At 35.3% G+C, this 22,212-nt stretch overlaps 1 protein-coding gene across 6 annotated transcripts in view; it reads right to left on the reverse strand.

Annotated features, from left to right (window-relative positions):
• Nucleotides 1–22,212, reverse strand: part of LOC120773108 (sodium/potassium-transporting ATPase subunit beta-1-interacting protein) — a 180,674-nt gene that overhangs the window by 35,397 nt on the left and 123,065 nt on the right. For all 6 annotated transcript variants that reach the window (XR_005705124.1, XM_040102086.1, XM_040102087.1 and 3 more), the window contains one exon: nt 3,228–3,365. Coding sequence is in view for 5 of the 6 variants with exons in the window: in XM_040102086.1 (XP_039958020.1) it covers nt 3,228–3,365 (138 nt within the window). In the remaining variant the exon portion in view is untranslated. The remainder of the gene's footprint in view (nt 1–3,227; nt 3,366–22,212) is intronic.

Below are 22,212 nucleotides of genomic sequence, written 5' to 3' on the forward strand. Positions count from 1 at the left end.
ATATATATTTGCAGCAGAGATAACCACAATGTGGGGAATTGTTATTTATTGTCAGCTCGTTATCACCATTTGATGACGGAAGTTTACTATTTTATCTCTATTATCTTTGCGCCGCTTGTCTGTGTTTACATTAATATTTATATGAGAATAAAAAAAACTTTAGATAATTCTCTTGATAAGAATATGTACATATATAGTATACTTGTATATTACATATATTGAATATCAAATGTATTATTTGCACATTTTTTTGAAAACTGTAAGTGAAGGATGATGTGGGGCATTCTACGAAAATGAAAACTTATGTAGAATCGAAAATTTTATACACACTGTCTTAGTGCTGTACATGGCCCAAAACATAATTTGACATTATTTAAATAAGGCTGGATACAATAACAAGTCTTGGGAGCCAAATGAGTTAACGCAAAAAACATCAATGAACCAATTTCCATCTTCGAATCGTTGCTTAATCGCAAACAAATCGATCCATTTTGATGCGAACTGTTATTGGTGCTAAAAAGTGGGTCACTTACGTCAAACTCTAGCAAAAATTGTCAAGGCCCAATCACAATGAGCCAGCGCTAACGTCGGCAAAGCCAGGACTAACTCTCAGAAAGGGTTTGTTGAATGTTTGGCTGGATTGACAGGGAATCTTCTACCATGAGTTAAACCGATACGGTTAAACTTTTTTTGATCTATATTGTCACTAATTGTACCGTCTGAGGGAAGCAGTCGCCCAGAAGTGGCCAACTTTGACCGATTGGAGAATAGAAAAGGTTTTGTTTTTAAAATTGACGACCCCTTGAACACTGATTTTTATAACTCTACGAGTACCAGCAGCAAAACAATTAAAGCACAAGTTATTTCCAGTAAGTCATATGCATAATTTATGATAATATATAAATAGAATTCAATTTTCTTGTACCAAATATTGATTTGGATACAAAAAGTCGAAGCAATCAAATTGAGTATAAGCCAAAAAGCTTCTGTTTAGACCAAAAATAAAGAAATAAATATGTTTACAGTACTAGGCATTTTTATTTTGGTATTTTAGTTCTTTTATTTTTGTTTTTGTATTTTTTTGTCTGTTCATATTTTTGGTTATTGGAAATTAAAGCAGCTGTCGGCTATTAAGCGGAAACGTGCGCCACACTAACCAAAGTACTACCCAGAACCAATAGCGTTACAGTCAAGTGTTCGGTGTTGGGCTACGACGATTGTACCAAGTGTGTGAGTAGGCCTTAGAATACACCTACTGCATAAATGTGGCAGCAACAACCCAAAAAATTAGAATGTGACGTCAATAATAAATGAGTTGCATTTGTGTTACGAAATTCGACTATTTTGGGCTAAGTTGACAGGTAAGTGTTGTTGTATGTGACTAATATAATTATATACAAAAATATGCACATACTTCTGTACAAATATTTATATTATATGTACATTATAAAACATTTATATGAGCACTGAAATCAAGTCTTACAAAAGAGTGAGAAAATTACTGTTATTAAGCACAAAGTCTATCGATTATTGGTGGCATGTAACGAAAATACACTGACCTGTATTGTTTAAGGGTATGTACTTAAATGAAAATCACTAAAATTAAACGCTAAGTAAAGAAACTAGGAATAAAGTATTTTTTCGTATTTTATACAAAACTAGCCCATACCAAATTTGATTTTTGTGCATTTAAGATTGACGAAGACATTGTATATATGAAAATGTTTGAGAAATATTATAGGAAATTAAATAATTTTTATTACTTTTGCTAATTTACCGAACACATCTTTACGGAGAATAAGTTAGCATGGGCAATCCGCTCATTCGACTCCCAAGTACGGACGGAATTATTCCAGCATTGCTATAGAATGCGCTCTGCCTATCCAAGCTGTGGCCAAAAGCATGCGATCCACTCATAGAGAGAGGTCATTGTAATTTTCATACCGAAGGCAGGTACATAGATACAACCCAACCTACTCGAAAGAGTTTAGGCTGAAAAGCTTAACATCAATGCCCCCAGAAGCTTGTCCTAGGCGCAGCACGCATATACGAAAGCCAGATCAGAAGAGACTGCACTCCATACACTAGTATTTAATATGGAAAGGACTCTTCAAAATAAAGAATACGCTCTTGAAGCATTCCTGAACATTTCTGGAGCGTTCAACAATGTCTCTACGGAATCTATTCTGAATAGTATCCAGTCAATAGGAGTTGATGCTGCTATACAACGCCACTTGACCTCCAGAAGGATAAGAACAAAACGGAACGGCGCTAAAATTATCAAAGCAGTCTATAGAGGTATTCCGCAAGGTGGAGTGCTATCTCCACTTATATGGAAATTGGTGGTGAATAAACTGCTAAGGAACTTGGGTGGCAATGCCCCTATCATGGTGGCATATGCGGAAGACATTACAATCTTAATAACGGGTATTAAATTTATTTATAAATACTTTATTCATACATTTATTTTAAATGGAAATTTAATTTTTACTTATATAAATATTAAAAATAAATATCAACTGCTTTCCAAAATATCGAAAAACCGAAAATGATCTGAAAAATTTAGAAAAAGTAACAATAATTCATAAAAAAGAATCTACCATCCAAACAATGCTTGAAATGAGAGCTTTAATGCTGAAATTTATTACTAATGGCTCGTCTACCTTTGAGCTTTGAAAAAACTGATTTATTTTGCATTTTTCTAATGAAGACAGAAACTAGAAACATAACCTATAAAGGACTTGATCGAAAGCATGTTGGCTTACGAGTTATCTAGGTCCAAGACTGCCCCTTCCAAAACATCTTGCTATGCTTATGCTTCAGTTAGTGGCCGATGCAAAACCGTGCACCGAAACAGCTGATACGATCTATCTTATGAGAGCGCAATGTACATGAACAGCCACCATGGCTTACACCATCTGTGTACGTGGATAAACTATGGGCTCAAAATTTTGAAACTATACAAATTCAAGCGAAAAAATTCAGCCTCTGCGGCGGAATACATAACAAGAGAGTTACAAAAGAATACTCCTATAAAGTATTTCTCAAGAAAAAGCGATTTAAGAAATATGTATTCGTTTTTTTATAAAGTATAATTGATGATTTTATATGCATTTATACTGACTTTCCGGTTTTTTTACCACTAAATATCAGGTCCCACAATTTGTATTCAATATGCACTAGGTAACGAAAACTAAAATCATTCACTTTCAAAAATTTCTACTTACGGTTATTATATATTTTATTCTAAAGTGATATGCTCCATAAAATCCCAAAATAATGAAAATTATGTGAAAGAAATTGACCAAAATGGGCGCCCACATATATCCGAGAAAGTCGAATACTTGGCGTTCGATGATTGTTATCTGCAAAAGAACAAGAAAAACGGGAAAATATTTAGTAAAATGTTACATAAAGCAAAGAGAAATATTAAATAATTATATTTAAATATATCTACATATGTGCATTTGTATGCTTGTGCGACGCATCAATAATTCCAATTAAAATATCAATCAAATGTGCATTGAGTTGAATTGTAGCCGCAGTGCAACCGAGTGCAAAGGAAATTATGTGCTTCTGCTTGCGTTTACGAGCTATCACGCACACTTGGATGCATTTTAATGCACTGTACGGTCAACGCTGACCTACTACCCTGAATTGCAGCACTGTGCCGCTTTACGCAGCGCAAAGTCATTAACATTACACTAAATGCGAGTATGAAGTCATATACTTAAGTAACTAAATATATATACAGACATCTATATACATATGGAATATATACCTATATATACAGAAGTACATATGTAATTGTTACCATATGTTTTGAATTGATGGCTTCGATTTTGCTGATTGGTTAGCTATTTGTTATTGTCAGTTTAATTGAATTTAATTAGTACAAAACTATTAGCGACTGCTATGATGACGTCACACTGCGGAAACAATGAATGATTTCGAAGTGAAAATGTAGTCAATTCAAAATAATAAAAAAAAATAATGATTATTTTAAAAAAATTTCCATGTGTTGTTGTTGTTGTAGAGATTATCTAGTCCCTGCCTGGGTGGTAAGGTTCGGGTTGGTTGTCATCGAAATCATCTAACGATAGGTCCAGGAATGTTGATGTTTCGACGGGGTCGAATCATAAGGAGAGGGACGTTAGATGAGTGCGGGTCATTGGACACACAAAAATGTCTTTAGACTAATGCGTGGACTCTGAATATATATGTATGTTTTAGATATGTCGGGGTCGATGCTAGATAAGTAGGAGTTGAACCTGCTACAGTATCCAAAACGATGCTGAGCAAGGGTCACTATAAATTCTCGTGGTAAGACGATCTCTTCATCCTCAATGGGGGGGTGGTTTGGCTCCAAATTCGGCATTCACTGAGTGGTAGTCGGTGAAGATGTAGATGGCTTCACTGTGAATTGCGGTCAGTACGTTGATAAAGTTTATTGCGTTCGAAATCTGATCGACGCATTGTTCGATGTTGTCGAAGTAATCAAAGAAAGACCTCTTGATATTCATTGAAGATCATTATGTTCCTTGACCGGAAGCATGCGAGCCTCACTGTGTAAATGTCCCACTGGAGACATCGGCGTACTGTAATTGTTTGGAGTGCAGTATTTTGAAACGTCTGAAGTTTCTTAGTCGACGTTTCACTACGTTCATGATCTTCCGATCAATCAAGACCGAGTCTTTGATCTTCCCCATCTGTAACCGGCTGGCCTCTTGGGGATTTTCTTGCGGCTCTGTACTTTCGCACTAAGCGTTTCTTATGAGGAGTGAAGGAACCTTTCCCATGACAGTCGGGTCGAACACGTATTTTTTATCCGCTCAAGAACTGTCAACTCGGCTGAATTCTGCCGCTACAACAACAACAGGAGTGAAGGAGCAAAATCTTTCGAATGTAACTCAGAAAATCTTCGGGTTGTTGACAGTCGAAGTTTTAACGCCACATTCTTAAGATGATATTAACATCCAGTTTGTACTCCTTCGTCTATTTATTAAATATATGTATATATTTAGTAGGAGATAATGTCAAGCTGCTTGCAGAGAAGACGCGAAAAATTAAATTTATTACAAAATCTATGAAACCAGTTATTTTTTCGGGTAGTTGTAAGTGAGATATGAAATTTCTAGCTGAAAATAACAAAAAAAATATAAAACTCTGAAGTGAAGAGACTTAACATTGCATTTAAGAGGTCATACTAGGAGAAATTTCCGTAGAGTTGCCTGAGTATCTATTTTGCAAAGCATCAATCGAAAAAATACTCGTTTTTTTACCCACCCTAATATATATATACATATATACGTATATACATGTGGTATATGTACTTCTATACATATCGTCACCTGAAATGCAAAACTACGCATCATCAAAGAATGGAAATTGAGTTTTTCATTGCTTACTACGCTATATTGCATATACATATGTATGTATCATAAAATTTCAACCACCCGCTGTCAGACATAACCAATATATATATATAACCAATATGTAACCAATTTATAACCAATATGTAACCGATATTTAACCAATTTATAACCATTTTATAGCCAAAACTTGAATTTTATTTCAATATGACTTTTTATAGTTTTTCCTTTCGAAAACTTATGAAAGGTGATATTACGTTATTTTGCAGCTTAGGTGACGATATATTGTGAGCTATTGGTGAGATATGAAATATTCAAAATAAGCTTCTATCAAGAATTGAGCTTCATGGAATTGCGAACAACAATTATTTGACATTTTCGTACAGTATTCACTCCTTTGTATTTCTGCCATTATACAAGCACTTCAAGTAGGCACCTGGTCATTCACACTTGGGCACTCGCCTTGCAGTCAAACGCATAAATTTGCACATTGCATAATTTTCACACACACACACTAAGACATTTCGCACTGAAGCGATAATTGATGCCAGTTTGTGTTAGAATCGACAGATGTGTGCTATTGCGCAATTGCAATTTCGAACAAGAGCAACAACTGCAAACAGCAACACAGCTTGCAGAAATGCTGTGAATATGCAGAGTTCTAGGCTTAAAATGTATGCAGAATAGATAAATAAGTATATGTATACATATGTATGTAACTAAGAATTCCATAAAAACGCTTCGCACATCAATTTCAATCCAAAAATAATTTTTTTTTCTCAAAAAGTAATTTTTTTTTCATTCCAAAATATGAGAAAATATCTTCTAAATAATTTTCATTTTCAGTTTTTAACATCCAATGTATCTATTTCAAGATAGAGTCTATTTCCAATTTACTATTTTTTTTTACCACTTTATCTGCGTACTGACACTCTAAGTCGAGTGTCATTTTCTGACATGTGTGTCGTAATTGAAACTAATTGACTCGAAGTGGCTGATGTGATTACCTTACTCGGATAAGCAAGAGTAACTACAGCTTGAATAATATAGTGAGTATATACATACTTGTTTACATATGTACATATATCTATGTTTAAATGTTAGTAATTCTGACATGCATAACTCATACTTGAAGCCAACAAATAAACAGCAAAGCAAGTGCAGTCGAATAATTTTGCAAATACTTTAACAAATGTATGCAAATAGATATACATATATGGGAGTATGTATGTAAATCAACATTTGACTGCTGTAAAAGAAATAACTAGCAAAATTTTACTCAAACTAATTTATATAACTACATGGCTTGCCAAAACCACTTATTTACATTAACTAAGTCAAATTGCAAAATATAATTAAATTAGCACTTTATTTATTAAATAAATAAACACTGAAATATACTCAATTGTATTTATGCATAATGTCATATTTTTTTCAATAAACAATACAATTTTCTTCATAATAATATGCACCTACACATACATATAAAATATGTAACAGCACATATCGAGGAAAAGTTAAGTTTAAAGGCGCTGGATGGCGCTGTTATCATGCTATTAAGAAAAGTAGTATTAACAAGGATAATGTGCTACCACACATGATAACAGCGTTGAAGAATCTAATTCAAGACCCAATAATGTTCATAAAAAGCCTTCATGTACTTGAAAGGCAAAATCTATTAAGTTGATGCTTTTTAGAGGGGTTCGATTTGTAGCGCGCCGTAAAACAGAAAAATCGCATATGCGGAAAATATTCTATGGATCATGCTGAAGAAGTTTGCCTAAGAAAGTATGGATCGAAAACCGATTTCGAGCCAACGATTTCAAGGCAAAGTTTTGCTTTTGATAATAATGAAATTTATTCGTAAATTTGCGGGATTTCTGAATGAAATTTAATACATAGATGTATTTTGACATATGTTAGGCAGATCAGACAATTATATTAAATATTATTATAAATCTCAAATATAAGCGATTGTTCAGTTTTATATATATATATATAGTTATAGATATAGATGATATAGAAAATACCGGAATTTCGCCTTTTAATAAGTATAATTAAGTGTAAAAGAAAATTACATTAAAATCAGGTTGTTGTCTTAGTTAAAACAGTCTTATGTTAATGCGAAGGGGTTAAGCGATGTTTACCGAGAATAATGCTTTACAATAGGCATTTTAATTAATAAATATAAAAAATTTAATATACTTTTAAAATTTAATGTACTTCAATAAGCGGCGATGGAAAAAATAAAAAATTTTGCATTCCCCTGATAGCCAAGTAGATCACCAAAAAGAAAAGACGAAAAAGGTGTCTGTCGATGAAGATTTTTCTGCTGAAATCAAATTCAAAAACCAAAAACTTATTATAACCAAGATTCATTCTAAAAACTGTTTTTTTTTTTTAAGTGAAAAAATTTAAATTTAAAGTGCCTTAAAAAACTAGTTATTATCGAAAATCTTATTCCTTCGAACATTACCAAACAAGTAGAGAGTTTTACAATAAGAGATATATGATTTCTTTTCAAAACATAAACAAAATAGGTTTAAGGAAATTAGAATGTCTTTTTTTCGAAGTACAATCAAGATCATTAAGTTATCACTCAAATGGCCTTCCCGACATTTTTTTTGTAGGAACGAGTTCGATGAACCAAATTTCCGAGTACTTTTTCCACTAACTCAACCCCTAAGTCAGCACGTTCAATATTGCATTCTAAAACTTGAAGAGTGTCTGGGCTATTGCTAAAGACCAATGACTTCAAATACACCCAAATATACCCACAAGAGGTAGTGTAATGGTGTTAAATGACAACTTTTTGAGGTCAGTCGCATCGCCAAACTCTTCTCGCAGTATTCAAGCGAGCTGGAGAACTTATACTTTTATTTCTTTCAATTAATAGTTCATCTCTTCTTTTTTCTCCCAATGTTTCAACTTTTTTCATTTTAGATGTTTCGATGTCCAAGTTCCTTCTCCTGGTTAGCGCGGGCTTTTTCCAACTGCCTTGTGGATTCCAGTCGATAGCGCTCCGAGCGATTGTGTCTGGATATCGTCTCAGAACATGTCCACCATTTTCTTTTGAAAATTTCAGCTCAGAGAGACTGTTTGATTTGTGCGTGACCGCAAATCCATCTTAGAGACGGTGGCGGGCCAACAAATGGGGGCGTATATTGTGATGACACCGGTTTGTGAAAGCTTTCATCTCTTGGATGCCAGATGCAACAAAATTCCATGTTTCGTAGCGTTAGAAGTGTGAACTTATGTTTGGAGTGGCATAGTTTTATTTTGGTACGCCACGTAGTAATCTCGGACCGTATTGAGGGTCAAAAGCTTGCTTGTCTTTTTACTAATTCATTAACTGCGTAGGAGTTCGAATCAATCAAAAATATCTATGTGCTTACATGAGATAGAGAGAGAAAAATAGATGAATCGATAGAAAGAGAGTGAGAGAGAGATTGATAGAGAGAGATTGTTAAAAACAAAGACTAGAGGAAGATTGATAGAGATAAAAAAAAGACTGAAATAGATATATACTTATAAAGAGGAGAAAGAGAAGAACAGAGAGATCGAGATAGAGATATAGGGATATAGATAAAGAGAGAGAGAAAATGAAGTAGTGAGGGAGAAAGAAACAAAGATAAAAAAAGAAGGAACGGCTCTTTATTGTATTAAAAATGGTCAAAATGACACTTAGGAATCAAATCATCTCTATTGGAAAACTTGGTGTGTATGGAGTCATGCTTAGCATACCAGATATAATGCCTAAACTAAGTGAAGTTAAAGCAAAGGTTGAAAAAAAACACTTAACAATTTATTTCTTATACTCTTTGAATACTGATAAAAAATTCTTCGCAGCAAAATATAATTTTAAAAAATTCATAAATCATAATTTCATAAATCTGCTGAACAAATAGAAATATATGTGAGTTCACTCTGCAGCTTTCATCTCTATCAACTTTCCAAGGTAATTTAACAAAATAAACACATTTACATACTCGTATATATTTTCATACACATCCATATTAAATTCAAATTAGAACAAAAAATGCATTCGCATGTCACGAAATTCAATTTATTTCAGCTAACCGCCAACAGACATATTTACTTTCCACGCTGACACTTTTGAAATACCGCCAATAAATATTGTAACGGTTTTCAAAGCGATTAAAATGCAACAACTCCGCATTATGAACACGTTTCATGCAACAAACAATTAATAACCGCACAGCGACACTGAGGTGCCCGCAAAATGCCTGCCATGCACCTGCCACAAAGGCACGCACAAACACACGTGGCGCACACAGACACTCTAAAGCGCTTAAGCCGCACACAACCCACAAGTGGCGCACAACAATAACAACAACTGCACTGTGTGATTAAGCTGTCCGATGGGAGAGCGAGAGCCAACGAGCGAAAAGTGGCCATTGTTTCGTAATAATTGCAGAGGAATCAGTGCAACATTCAAGAGCGAATGTGAAATATTCATTGTAGCCGCAGAGGAGGACACCCATGGTCGCACAAGCGCCATAACCGTCCAGTAGTCTAAAAGCAGCCACTTAGTGTTCCATTTCGCGTCTTCTACAGGCAACCACACATAATTACACACACACACGCACGCAAGTGAGTGGTGTGCGGTTTCAGCTAGTCGTGACCACCACTCCGATGTATTTTCCATTTCCGGTGCTAAAATCTGCGATGTTTGTACAAATGACACGGTGAGGCGCTCGTACACTCACCCATACGTGCAAAGAGAAAATAAGCTGCGTGAAAGCATGGCGAAGTAATGCTGTAAAGTCTGAGTGCGGCGGTGTGAGTAAGATCAGTAAACAAACCATGAATTCGTGTTGTCCTCCGTTTGTGTTGTGGTGTTGTTGTTGTTGCACATGTGCTGCTGCGGCAGTTAACCTTGACCCAACGCTGCCCAAATATGTAGCTGCATAAAGTAGCTTGCCACGTGCTCAAAATATTGTGACATATACAAAGCACAGTGGGTCGGTGTCGACAAAAAAATAGTTACATTTTTTTTTTTTATTTCTTTTGATTAACATTTTATCCTTAGTGCTTTCAATGTAAAAAAAAAAATAAATTTTGCGAAATTTCACTTTCAGGAAAAATTCATTCAAAGATTCTAAAAAAAATTTCGATTTTCCACAAATATGAGAAATAGATCTCAGTATTATTAAAAAAATCTAAAAAAATTTGATTTCTCAGAAAAACCAAAAATATGAAAAATAGATAACGGTAATCTCGAACACTGTGAGCGCCTTGGAGGCGTTACTAAGCCAATAGAGCTCAATTTCTTTTAAGAGAGGAGCATATATTTTATTTTTCTAACAGAGCGTCCAGGAAACATACTATTTCGACGGGATCGAAACTTAGGGAACAAGTTGTTCAAGATGTCAGATAAATGGGGTTCATTGGTTTTGTAAAGATGACGTGTTTTGAATCTAGGTACGCCATACTCTGAGACAGAGTCGGTGAGGATATTGATAACTGTACTATGAATGGCATTCAGTGCGTGTCTAAATTTTATTGCTTCCGAAGTCTGGTTTGTGTACTGTTCGATTCGTCGACGTAATCAAAGAAAGACCTCCTGATATTCATAGTAGGCAACTCCGCTTCAAGAAGACGACTGCAGGTATAGCAACTTCCCAGCAAAAACTGCTTGGAGAGGAATGCATTATGCTTCTTGACTGGAAGCATAAGGGTCTCGTTATGTAAATGTTCAACAGGAGACATCAAGAGTGTACCTGTAATTAATCGGTGTGTAGTATTTTAATACAGCTGAAGCATCTTCGTCTGCGTTTCACTACATCCAGTCGACTACCTAAAACTCACCGATCCAAATGGGGTAGATCGCCGAAATTGCAGCTCTTGGTCGAATAAAATCGTGGCCAGTTTCGGAAAAGAAGAACCAGCTGTCGTGGAGAGGCTATTTTGCATCCACTTAATGGTTTGGCATTAGCTGAGTCGATAGAGCTATCTGTCTGTCTGTCCCTCTGTCTGTATATACGGAAAGTGGTCCTTTAGTTTTTGAGTTATCGATCTGCAATTTTTCGCACGTTCTTTTGTCTCAAAAAACTTACTCATTCGTTGGAATCGCCGGTATCGTACCACTATGCTATATAACTGCCATAGAAACTGAAGGATCGGAATGAAGTCATTGTATGAAAAATTCTTTTATTTGATGTATTATCTTCAAGAAATTTGGCATGAATTATTATTTAAGGCAATGCTACGATAACCGAATATATTTTTCGGATCCGACGACTATAGCATATAGCTGTCATACAAACTGATCGATCAAAATCAAGTTCTTGTAAGAAAATATCCTTTATTTCAAAAGATATCGTCACGAAATTTGGCATGGATTATTACCCAAAACAGCGCTACATTTTTTGATGAAATTGTGCAGATCGAACAACTATAGCATATAGCTGCCATACAAACTGATCGTTCAAAATACAGTCCTTATATGGAAAAATATTTTATTTGATGAATTATATGAAAGAAATTTTGCATGAATTATTATACAAAGCAACTATACAATTTACGCAGAAATTATTCAGATCGGACAACTGTAGCATATAGCTGTCATACAAACTGACCGATCAATATCAAGTTCTCATAACGAAGTTCTTATAACAAAACTTGAAACTGTGAAGTGTATTAAAGCTTCAGTGCTACTGAAGTTAACATATTTCTTTGCTTTGTTTTTATTAACATTTTGCTCGAAACACACCCACTGTGCGTTACCCAAACTGCAACCCAACGCATGTGTGTTGGTTTCCGGCGCGTGCTTGGGAAATTTTTCGTGCATACATATTTACATCGACTGTTTATGGTTTCATGTAACCGACATGTGTGTTCGCATATGCATTTAAACGCTTTGTATATTTATTTTATGTGCCACCTTACGCCATTTATTTTATACTTCCTTTTTGCTTTTAGTTGCCGAATAGCTTTCGGCAGCGATTTCCTGTTGACACATTAACAACTTGACCAGCTGAAATGTTGTTGAAGTGATTTTTCATGGCAGCAAGCATAAATAAACATTTAACGAAACCGAAAATAAACGCTCCACAATGCCAGCTACACACACACACACACACATATAAACCCAGAAACTAAGTAACGCGTGCTGTTGTTGTAATTTCCATTTTAGTTGTGCGCGTTGCTGTAGAGTTACGCTTTCACATTTCCCGTTGCAGTTGGCATTTATGTAATTGGTTTTCATTCTGCTCTCCACTTTGCGATTTCAACTTTTATTTCAACGCGCGACGTGACACGAGCACTTTACCACTCAGTGCAATGCATACAGCATGTACTCTATGTATACCGTTATGCTGAATTTTCGCCTTTGTCAAGCGTCACCCTCGGTTTTTATGCGAATTCCTCAATTGGTATTGTGGCCACCTTTCAATGGTCGACCTGTGGATTTTCCACTCGAAACTTTAGTGCTCAATTCGTTTGCTGGTTTTACAGTTGTTTTCAAATGCAGCTTCCGCTGGCACTACGCGCCACCTGCCACCTCTACTTTGTGGTACTCGAAACGCCCTTCGATTCAATGTAGTGAACGCGGCTCACACGCACACACCAACACAACTACAAAGGTGTTTTTCATTTTTATTGCAATTTAATTCTTGAGTGTTCGTTGCACATGGTTTTCCGCAATTTATACGCACATATATAACACTTACATACATAAGTCACTTACCGTCTCATATACATATATAGTACACACACACATCTCTCACAAACACACACACATGTCTCCACTCGAATATTGAAATTGTTGCTTTCGTACTTTTTTCACACTCTTCCACTTTGTTAGCGCCAAGAGCGTGCTCCACTATTGTTTATATGTTTTTGTTGTTGTCATAGTTTTATTTTATTGTTGTTGTTGGCTGTGCGCGCATAATAAAAAGCATCATGTTTTTCAATTGCTCCGTGTTGTTTACTATAATTTTCATTTTCGCTTTTATTGCTTTATTTCTGCGTTGTTTATGGGTCATTCGGCCAGCCAAAGCGGCCATTCAAAGTTTTATTTATTTACTTTTTCAATCAGGCATTCTCCTTTAATGTTCATCCGCTTTAGATATGCATATATGCATGCGCTAGTGTGTGTGTGTGTGTGCGCGGTTCTAAAAGTTCACAAGTATGCAAATGCAATTCCTTGTAGAAAGAACAGCTGGTTCAGAACAAATGAGGTTATGGTGAATTTAGTACTTTTTTGGAACCATATTTGTTGTTATTGCTTGTCTTTAAGTTAGTGAATATTAAGAATTACCAAAGTCGATTTTAGTACTAATAACAGTAAAGAGTACTAAATTTCGAAATTTCAAACATTTTTATTGGTACCAAAATACTGGCAACTACGTAGTACTAATATCGATTTTAGTACTAATAATAGCAGTGAGTACTGAATTTCGAAATTTCGGCGATTTTTAAGTAGTACTAAAAATTTGATGCAGCTATCAGCAATGTAGAGCGAATTTAGTACTTTTTCGGCACCATACTTGTTGTTATTGCTTACCCAAAAGATAGTGAATATTAAGAAGTACTAAAATCGATTTCGAAATTTTGTGCACTTTTAATTGGTACTAAATTATTTTTAACTATATTTAACATTATTTCTTAACCAACAGATTCAGGAAATTAGGTAGTACTAAAATCAATATTAGAACTTTTTCGAAGTCGTACTTATTTTCTTAAAAATTGGAGTACTATCAATTTAAGTATTATTGACAGTAGTGAGTACTAAATTTCGAAATTTCACTGATTTTTCGCTAGTACTAAAAGTTTTGCAACTTCCAGAAATGTCCGGAAAATTTCAATATTGGTCAATTTTGGTACTAATTACAGTAGAGAGTGCTAAATTTCGAAATTAGTGATTTTTAACAAGTGCTAAAAATTTGGTGTAACTTGCAGAAATGTTCGAAAAATTTAAATATCGCTCAATATTAGTACTAATAACAGTAAAAAGTACTAAATTTCGAAACTTCGGTGATTTTTATACAGTACTAAAAATTTGTAGCTGCTTCAAGAAATGTCTGGATAACTTCAACATCGCTCAATTTTTCGAAATTTTTGAAGATTTTTTAACAATTAAAAAAGATTTGGTGCCATTTCCGGAAATTTTACTAAAATTCATATATAACTAGTACTAAAACTTTGAAGAAAATTAATACGACTTCGAAAAGGTTCTAATTTTCGGTTTTTTTAAAGTAATATAAAAGTTTTATAAAGATTTGTCACGGTTTTCTAACATGAGGAATCGTTGATAAATAAAAATGTGTACTAAATAATTCATATCGAACAGTTCGGTTTTCAATTTAGAGTTAGTACTAATTTTTACACATATTTAGAGATAGATATTAAGGGTTATCCACCTCACTACGCCTATTTAAGGTCTAAATGGTCATTAGATTGTCTTCAGTAACTCCAAAATATTTAGTACTAAATATTTTATTGAAATGAAGTTTCACTTTTAAAAACTAAAAATATTGCTGAAAACTTGAAATGTTAGCATGTTTTTCGTCGTAGTCCTATCAAATACTAAAAATTATGAAAGATTATAATAAACCATACATCTCAGAAGTCAACTTCTTTTTTTTTAGGTTAGAATTTGTACTAAAACTCTTTAGAATGGTTCTAAAATATCATAATTCACGCAGTTATTACATTCAGTACTAATTTTGTACTAAACTCCACAAACTCCTCTCGAAAATGTATGCTTAGAAAGTTAGTTGGACAGATATCTGCTTAATTTATGCGAGCATTTGCTATAAATAACATTACTTCCCGATATTTGTAGAGAAAAGAGTAGAGAAAAACTTATAAATAAATATTTGTAAAAAAAAAATAATTGAGCATTTTCTTTCGTAGGAAGTTGCGAGTAACTAGTGTTTTACAATACAAAGTATTATTTTTTACAGTTGCCTTGCAACACTAGTTTTGCGAAGCCTTCGTGAAACGAATATAATTTTTTATAAAGAGCCTTATACAGGGCTTATTGTATGGATAATAATTCAAATCGTTAGCATCAATTTATTCTAATAACTTGCCAAGGGCGTTATCTGTGGATCATCCACTGACACCAAAGACAATTTTGATGAACATTTTTGACAAAACGTCAGAAAGATAAAAAACTTTATATGAAAGTGAAATCGAGGACGTTTTAATAACTATAGGCTTACGAAGATAATTATATAGATCCTGAACCAAATATAATATTAAGGGAGAGTTGTGGTAAACTATACAATGATCAATTTTCTAAGCCTCCAGAGCCAGAACCAGAAATCAAGCGAAAGTTGTAGTAAACTATACATACAATAAGGCGGAAGTCTTATAAGCTTCATAGATTAATTAAAAACCCACTATTATAGGAATGATTTCTCTATATTTTAGTTTTGTCATGTGAGTACAGGGATGTATTTTTTCAGATCGTTGTAGATTTAGGAGAATTTACCATAAAGAGGCACATTGTAACGATTTAATTTCCGAATTCCGCAACGAGTAAGACAAACATACACCTGGTCCAAGTGCTTTAGTCATTGACTATGAATTCAGGTACAAATACTCAATACCTGTCAAGTGAACAGTTAATATTTATCAACGGCTAGAGATTGATTAATAAATCATTTTTAATTAGTACCAAAAAGAGCAGTGCTGGACTAGAAATATTTCCACTTCTACAAATTTTTTCCAGTCGTGCACCTAGCATTCATGTCTATAAGTATAAAAAGTCGGAATAAGCACAGCTGTGGTTAAAAGTGTTGATTTCTTAATAAATTTTTGTTGAGGTCAAGTTTGCTTTTATCGCAAATAAATCACCTGCCAACACACATGCTCATGTAAATACATATGTACATGGCAACCTCTGGCAGTCTGGAGTTTGGTTGAGTGCTCTTCATTGTATTCCCATTCTTAATGGCATTCTTATTTAAATTTCTTTATAAGTAGGAGACGCAGTATTGGTGGATGTGTGTTACCTTAGTTCATTTCAAGTTTGTGGCACTACTTTATGGCTTGTAAATCGAAGGGGACACTTTGAAAACTCGTAAATTTGTACACTTGTCCTAGTTGTTCATTTCCTCTCGTTCAAAGAATTGTAAATATAACTTGCTAGGATTTAAGGCGATTTTATTTAGTGTTAAGCGCTTTTTGAGAGTGTGAAATGCGGAATAAATAACGGCGGTTTTATTCAAATTACTTGATTATAATTATATTATATAAAAATATCATTTTCCTGAAGACATTCAAGATTCTTAACGTTATGATTTGTCTGTGTTTAACCCAAATTCTTGTTGTTCTTTTGGATTAAAATTGAAACTATTTTCTCTTATTTCTTTTTCATATTTTGATCGTTTTAAATAAACATTCCGTGGACAATATTACTGATTATACACCAAACGGCTCATGACACACTCTGTTTATACCCTCTCTGTGGTCATCAGTCATAAATTTAAAACAACTGAAGTCTTAAGTCTAATTCTCTGTAACAATAATGTGATACTCGTATAAAATAAAAAAAACTTGCGGTTTTTCGACTTTTAAGAGATGACTAATTGAAACTTACAGTTACGACTTAAAATTCAAAAAAACTGTATAGCTGTTATATCTTTAAGTAGCGGAATGATTCCAACGTGAACAAACGACCACCACCATTACAGAAAAAACACCAAATATATTTTATTTATCGGAACCACTTTCCTATTAATAACAATATTAATAACGACACGTTTTTAGAACATGTAAAAATGGGTTAAATTCATATCACAAAAATATCACGTTTGGGATGAGAAATTTGCTAATAATTTAGCGAAGACATACACCCACATATTAGATTGATTATAAGCTGATCGAACTCAGCTGAGAAAATTGGAGTTGGATTTATTCTTGAGCAAAAAATTTAGCTATTGGAAAACAGCTATCTGGTAAAAAACCGAAATCTGGTGAAAGACCGAAATCACTTTCAAACCACATATGAAGCTTATGACTTGTTGCTTATGGTAGAAATTGATACTTATTATGGTAACACAAGGAACTGTGACTAGCGATCTGTCGCGGAAACCAGCCTCCAATATAACCTAACCTATATGACGCAATATAATAAATATTTATACGCTTTGCTTCCCTCCAAAATACTTTTTGGGAGAGGGTCAAGTAGGTCTTAACATCGAATTTCGATTTGAAGATGCTAAGTTTAAATTAGATTTAATTTTTATGCCCTGCAAAAGGTTTATTAAGTTTGGCTCGAAGTTTGTAAGGAAATTCTGAAATTGTGTACATGGGGTTTTCCCCCAAGAAAATGCTGAATTGTCGGAACCGCCAAATATCGGGCCATATAGCAAAAGCTGTCATACAAACTGAACGATCAACATCAAGTTCTTGAGTAGAAGTTTATATTTGTGAATTGTAGAACTCCCTTTGACAAAGGGATACAAATCTCACTCAAGGACCGCACCAAGTATATTGAGGTAATCTTGAACAGCGAACGGTTGTGGAAGCACGATGTGAAAGAAAGAGTAAGAAACGCCAGCAATGCCTTGTACGCATGAAGACAGATCCTCCGCACAATCTGGAGCCTTTTTCCCTCATGCGCTCTTACAAAGACAATTTATGTCTATGGTGTAGTAGTCAACCTTCCGGAACCCAATGGAAAGGGTTCAGCGCCTCGTTGAGCTGTGCATAAAGGGAGCTCTAAGAACTGTTCCAAAGGCGGTTCTAAACCTGCCACTTATAGCAGAAAACTGCACGCCAAAATCGGGGGGAAAACTATTGGCTGCAAGAGAATTTACATATAAAAACTTTGGGTATAACTCGGTGGGTAATGGCAATTTGGCAAACACCGACTACATGATCCATAAGGCTTTTAAGCTACCTGACCACTGCAATATAATTCAAGCAGAGGTATTCGCAATTGAAAAAACAGTGAAGCTACATCTAGCTGGACTATTTATCGAAAGAGTAATCGAGTAGAAGTATTTTGGGAAGCAGAACAATAGTGGGAAGCTTCGCCTGCAAACAGACATTTCACTTCTACTAGGTGTCTATTCACAAATGCTTTAAGAGCAATGAAAAGGTAGATAAGATTGCCAAGAGTAGTGCACGGCTATCTCCCTGAACCGCTATCGACATTAGTAAACCCATGCATTGTCTATAAGACGATCTGAACAGGAACATGGTAAGGAAGATCAAAACGTAATGGAATGACCTCCCTGGGTGCAAATCCGCAAAAGTAAATGAGTAAAGTGGTAGATAAGAAATATAAAAAGATCCTACTGGCACTCGATAGAAGGGGGTAGATGAATGGAATACTCAATGGTCACAGTCTGGTGGCGGCACACGTCTGCAGAATGAGGACGAGATCAGAGATCATCAGAATGAAAGATCAAAAGATCAAGTAGACTGCAGGAACTGTCAAGAACAAGGCACCAGAGAAACTGTGTTTCATGTTCCCTTATTCTTATAACTTATTGATAAGGCAGCACTTCAAGCATTTGTGGATCCCACGGAGATACTAAAAGAGGCCACAGAGCAAACTTAAATTCGCATCAAGTGTAGTGAAGTCCTAAAGGTTGACGACACCTCATAAATTACCAAACGGCACTCCATCTGGTATAGCTATTGACCAAAACTGATCTATGCATGGCTCATTACCAAACCAGGCTAACCTAACCTAACTTATATCTTCGGTGTAGGCGAAGTTACCATTCTTTTGTGTTCTTTAATCGAAAATATCACGATATCAAGTAATGCGATGACATCATTAGACACAAATGGCCCACTTACTTGCCTTTGTTTTAAATCAGTAAACAGACTCTACTCTAATTCTGCCCGGCGGCAACACGACGGCTGTGCAACAATTAATCAGCGCAGCGGAAAAACATTCAGTCGTAATTAAAAGAATACAAGCAAATTATTAATCAAGCTGCAGGCAATATTAAAGCAACAACAAAACAACATTCGCAACAACAACAATTGCTGCCACACGCAATGCATTGCTTTAAATGTGGCATGCAACAGCAACAGCGCGCTTTTATTGCTGCAGATGCGAGTATGTTGCCACGTCGGTGGATTGTGATGATTGAGTGAGTGCGCGCGTGCTTGAGCATTTCTTTCAAGCACAACGGGTAAAGAGCACAAAGTGCGGAGCAAGAGGAGGAAGTGGAGTAAGTAGCAACAGTAGATATTCTTGATTTGTAGCACTTTGCGTCGTGCGGCAGCAACCACAGTCGGCAAGTGAAATTTCCCAGACAGCTGTTGCAGCAGCAAGTGGCATGCCTCAATTGCAACTGCCTGCGCTGCATTGCCACACCGCTGCCGCCCTGCCACACTTTGCTTTATGTTGCAACATCTGCTCTTTGTTGCACACGCTTCGTTCACCTTATTACTGCTATACGCGCCTGTGTGTGGCACTTCATTGCCTGCCTTTGCTTTGTTGCAAGCGCGCGGAATGCGCACAAAAATGATGAAAATGGCGAATGCGGAAAATTCTGGCGAATGTCAGTAATTCGGCAGTGAAAAGCAGTCAAGCAAAGGGCATGAAGCTGCATGTGTGGCAGTGTAAATGGCATTTGCAGTGGCAGCAACAGCGGTGGTAGCAGTGGCAGCGGCAGCTGAGTGCTTGCAATTGCAATTGCAACTGGAACTATGTGAAAAATGGCCAAGTGCAAGGAAATGAAAGGAATATGAAATTATGGAGCGGCGTAGCGAGTGGGAATGCGCTCTTATTGCTGTTTAATCTCGTTTTAATTGCGTGCAACACGCGTGAAAATTTGTGGTAATCTTTGCCTGCTTGCCATAATTTGTTGTTGCCCTTTGAAGTTGTGGGTAGAATTAATTAAATTTAATGTGGTATTTCGAATTTACAGCTAATATGTTTGTATGTATATATGAGCCACAGGTAGCAGAAATTTTCCTCAGGCAATGCAATAAAGTAAGACCAACAACAATTTTTGTATACTCTGAACAAGGTATAATAAGTTTGCCACGAACTTTGTCACACTCAGAAGGCAACGTCGGGGACTCTTTGAAGTATATATGTATGTATGTATATAAATGATCAGCATAACGAGCTGAGTCATTTAGCCTTGCCCGTCTATTTTTGCAGCCTCAGTTTTTGAGATATCGATATGAAATTTTACACATGACTTTTTCTCTTCAAGAAGCTACTCATTGCACAGAACTGTCAATATCGAACCACCAGAGCATCTACTTATCATATACATTAAACGTTCGCAATCAAGTGCTTGAATCAAAAAAATTTTCATTTGATAATCTTCTTGCTCGACTCGCCCCGGTAAAGCTGACTTTTTTCAAAAAGAGTACCGGAAAAAAGGTCTCCTTGGACATGCTTGATCGTGTGAATTTCGATCCCACATTCATAGGGAGAATTATAACTAGCGATGGGACATGAGTTTATGAGCATATAACAAGCAAACAAGTCAAGAATCATCGGAATGGAGCAAAACAAACGAGCCGAAACCAAGAAAAAAAGCAAACCAAAGCAGCTAAAACTCAAGGTGATGCTCATTGTTTTTCGATAATCGTGGTTCGGCTCATCAAAAATTTGCTTCGGAGTGACAGCTGCTCAATAAGGAGTTCAATTTGGCCGTATTGAGGCGTTGGAGTCCGTTTTCAGTCAATTGAAGAGATAAAACACAATTCGCTAAAGGAACCATTTGAAGGCCATCTGATAAAGTACTTATGAAAAGTGTTTCGGGGACGGGAAAAATCGATGGCATAAGTGTATTACATCTGGTGGAGATTACTTTGCAGGCAAAAAAATAAATATTGATAAATACAATTTCCGGGTATTTTTTTTGTCACAGTGTATGCGACCCTTGTCCTTCATTAATGGACCTACAGGGCCTTCACAGGCATAAACACAGAAAAGAAACCATTAGAAGTTAGCTCTGCGCTGCTGAGAGTTGTTTACCAAATATTATAACGCATTTAAGAAGAATTTCAACGTATTCATATTTAGGATCGTACAAATACTTGTCTACTATAATATTTTACAATTATGAATAATGGAATACCACGACCGCATTAAAATATTTAAGGGAAATATACAATATTACTTTGCAGGAAAGAGAAAAAAAGAAATCCACATAACCCCTTCAATTTAATCCTAAAGGTAGGCAACATTCTTTGTTGTTATTAATTTTTTCGCCTATATTTTACACTTAATTGATCATTATATTCTAATTTACGGGGTTTAACGCTTATTTAAACCTAAACTCAAACTTAAACCTAAATTACTCTTGTTTAACTCAAAACTAAATGTAATTAAAACTTTTTTATTGTATTCAACGAAACAAGCAAAGTGTTGCCTATATTTAGGCGCATTTTTTTTAATAAATAAATAAGTTCTCAGCAAAGTTGTCATCTAGTTGGATAATGCAGACAGTACAATACCTCACAAATAGTCAAAAGATCTTAAAAAGTAACAGAAAAGCTTTTAAATTAAATCTTCATCGTTTTAGGTTTGACGATAAAGCTAGAAATCTGGTTTCCGAAAGAAATATTACAAGAAAAATTATTTATCTTTTAATATTAGGTCTACAACTTTGCTTCCGCCGTTTTCCAATAGATGTTTCTCGGGTCAAGCACTGGTCGATTAAATCGTTTTATATCGATCTTGGACATTTGTGTCAACATTAACCCAACAAAATATTTGTAGAGATCTGTTTGCATCCCAAACTTATTCTCAACTGAAAATGTCACTTTTTGAGCCGAATTCTCGACATTTGCGGGAAATTTTGCTTTTCTTTTTTAATTCCAAGAAAAGTGCGGCTGAGGCTCATCGAATGCTTTCGGATACGTACGGTGAGGC

The sequence above is a fragment of the Bactrocera tryoni genome, chromosome 3, assembly GCF_016617805.1.
Source record: "Bactrocera tryoni isolate S06 chromosome 3, CSIRO_BtryS06_freeze2, whole genome shotgun sequence".
NCBI classification, from domain to species: domain Eukaryota; kingdom Metazoa; phylum Arthropoda; class Insecta; order Diptera; family Tephritidae; genus Bactrocera; species Bactrocera tryoni.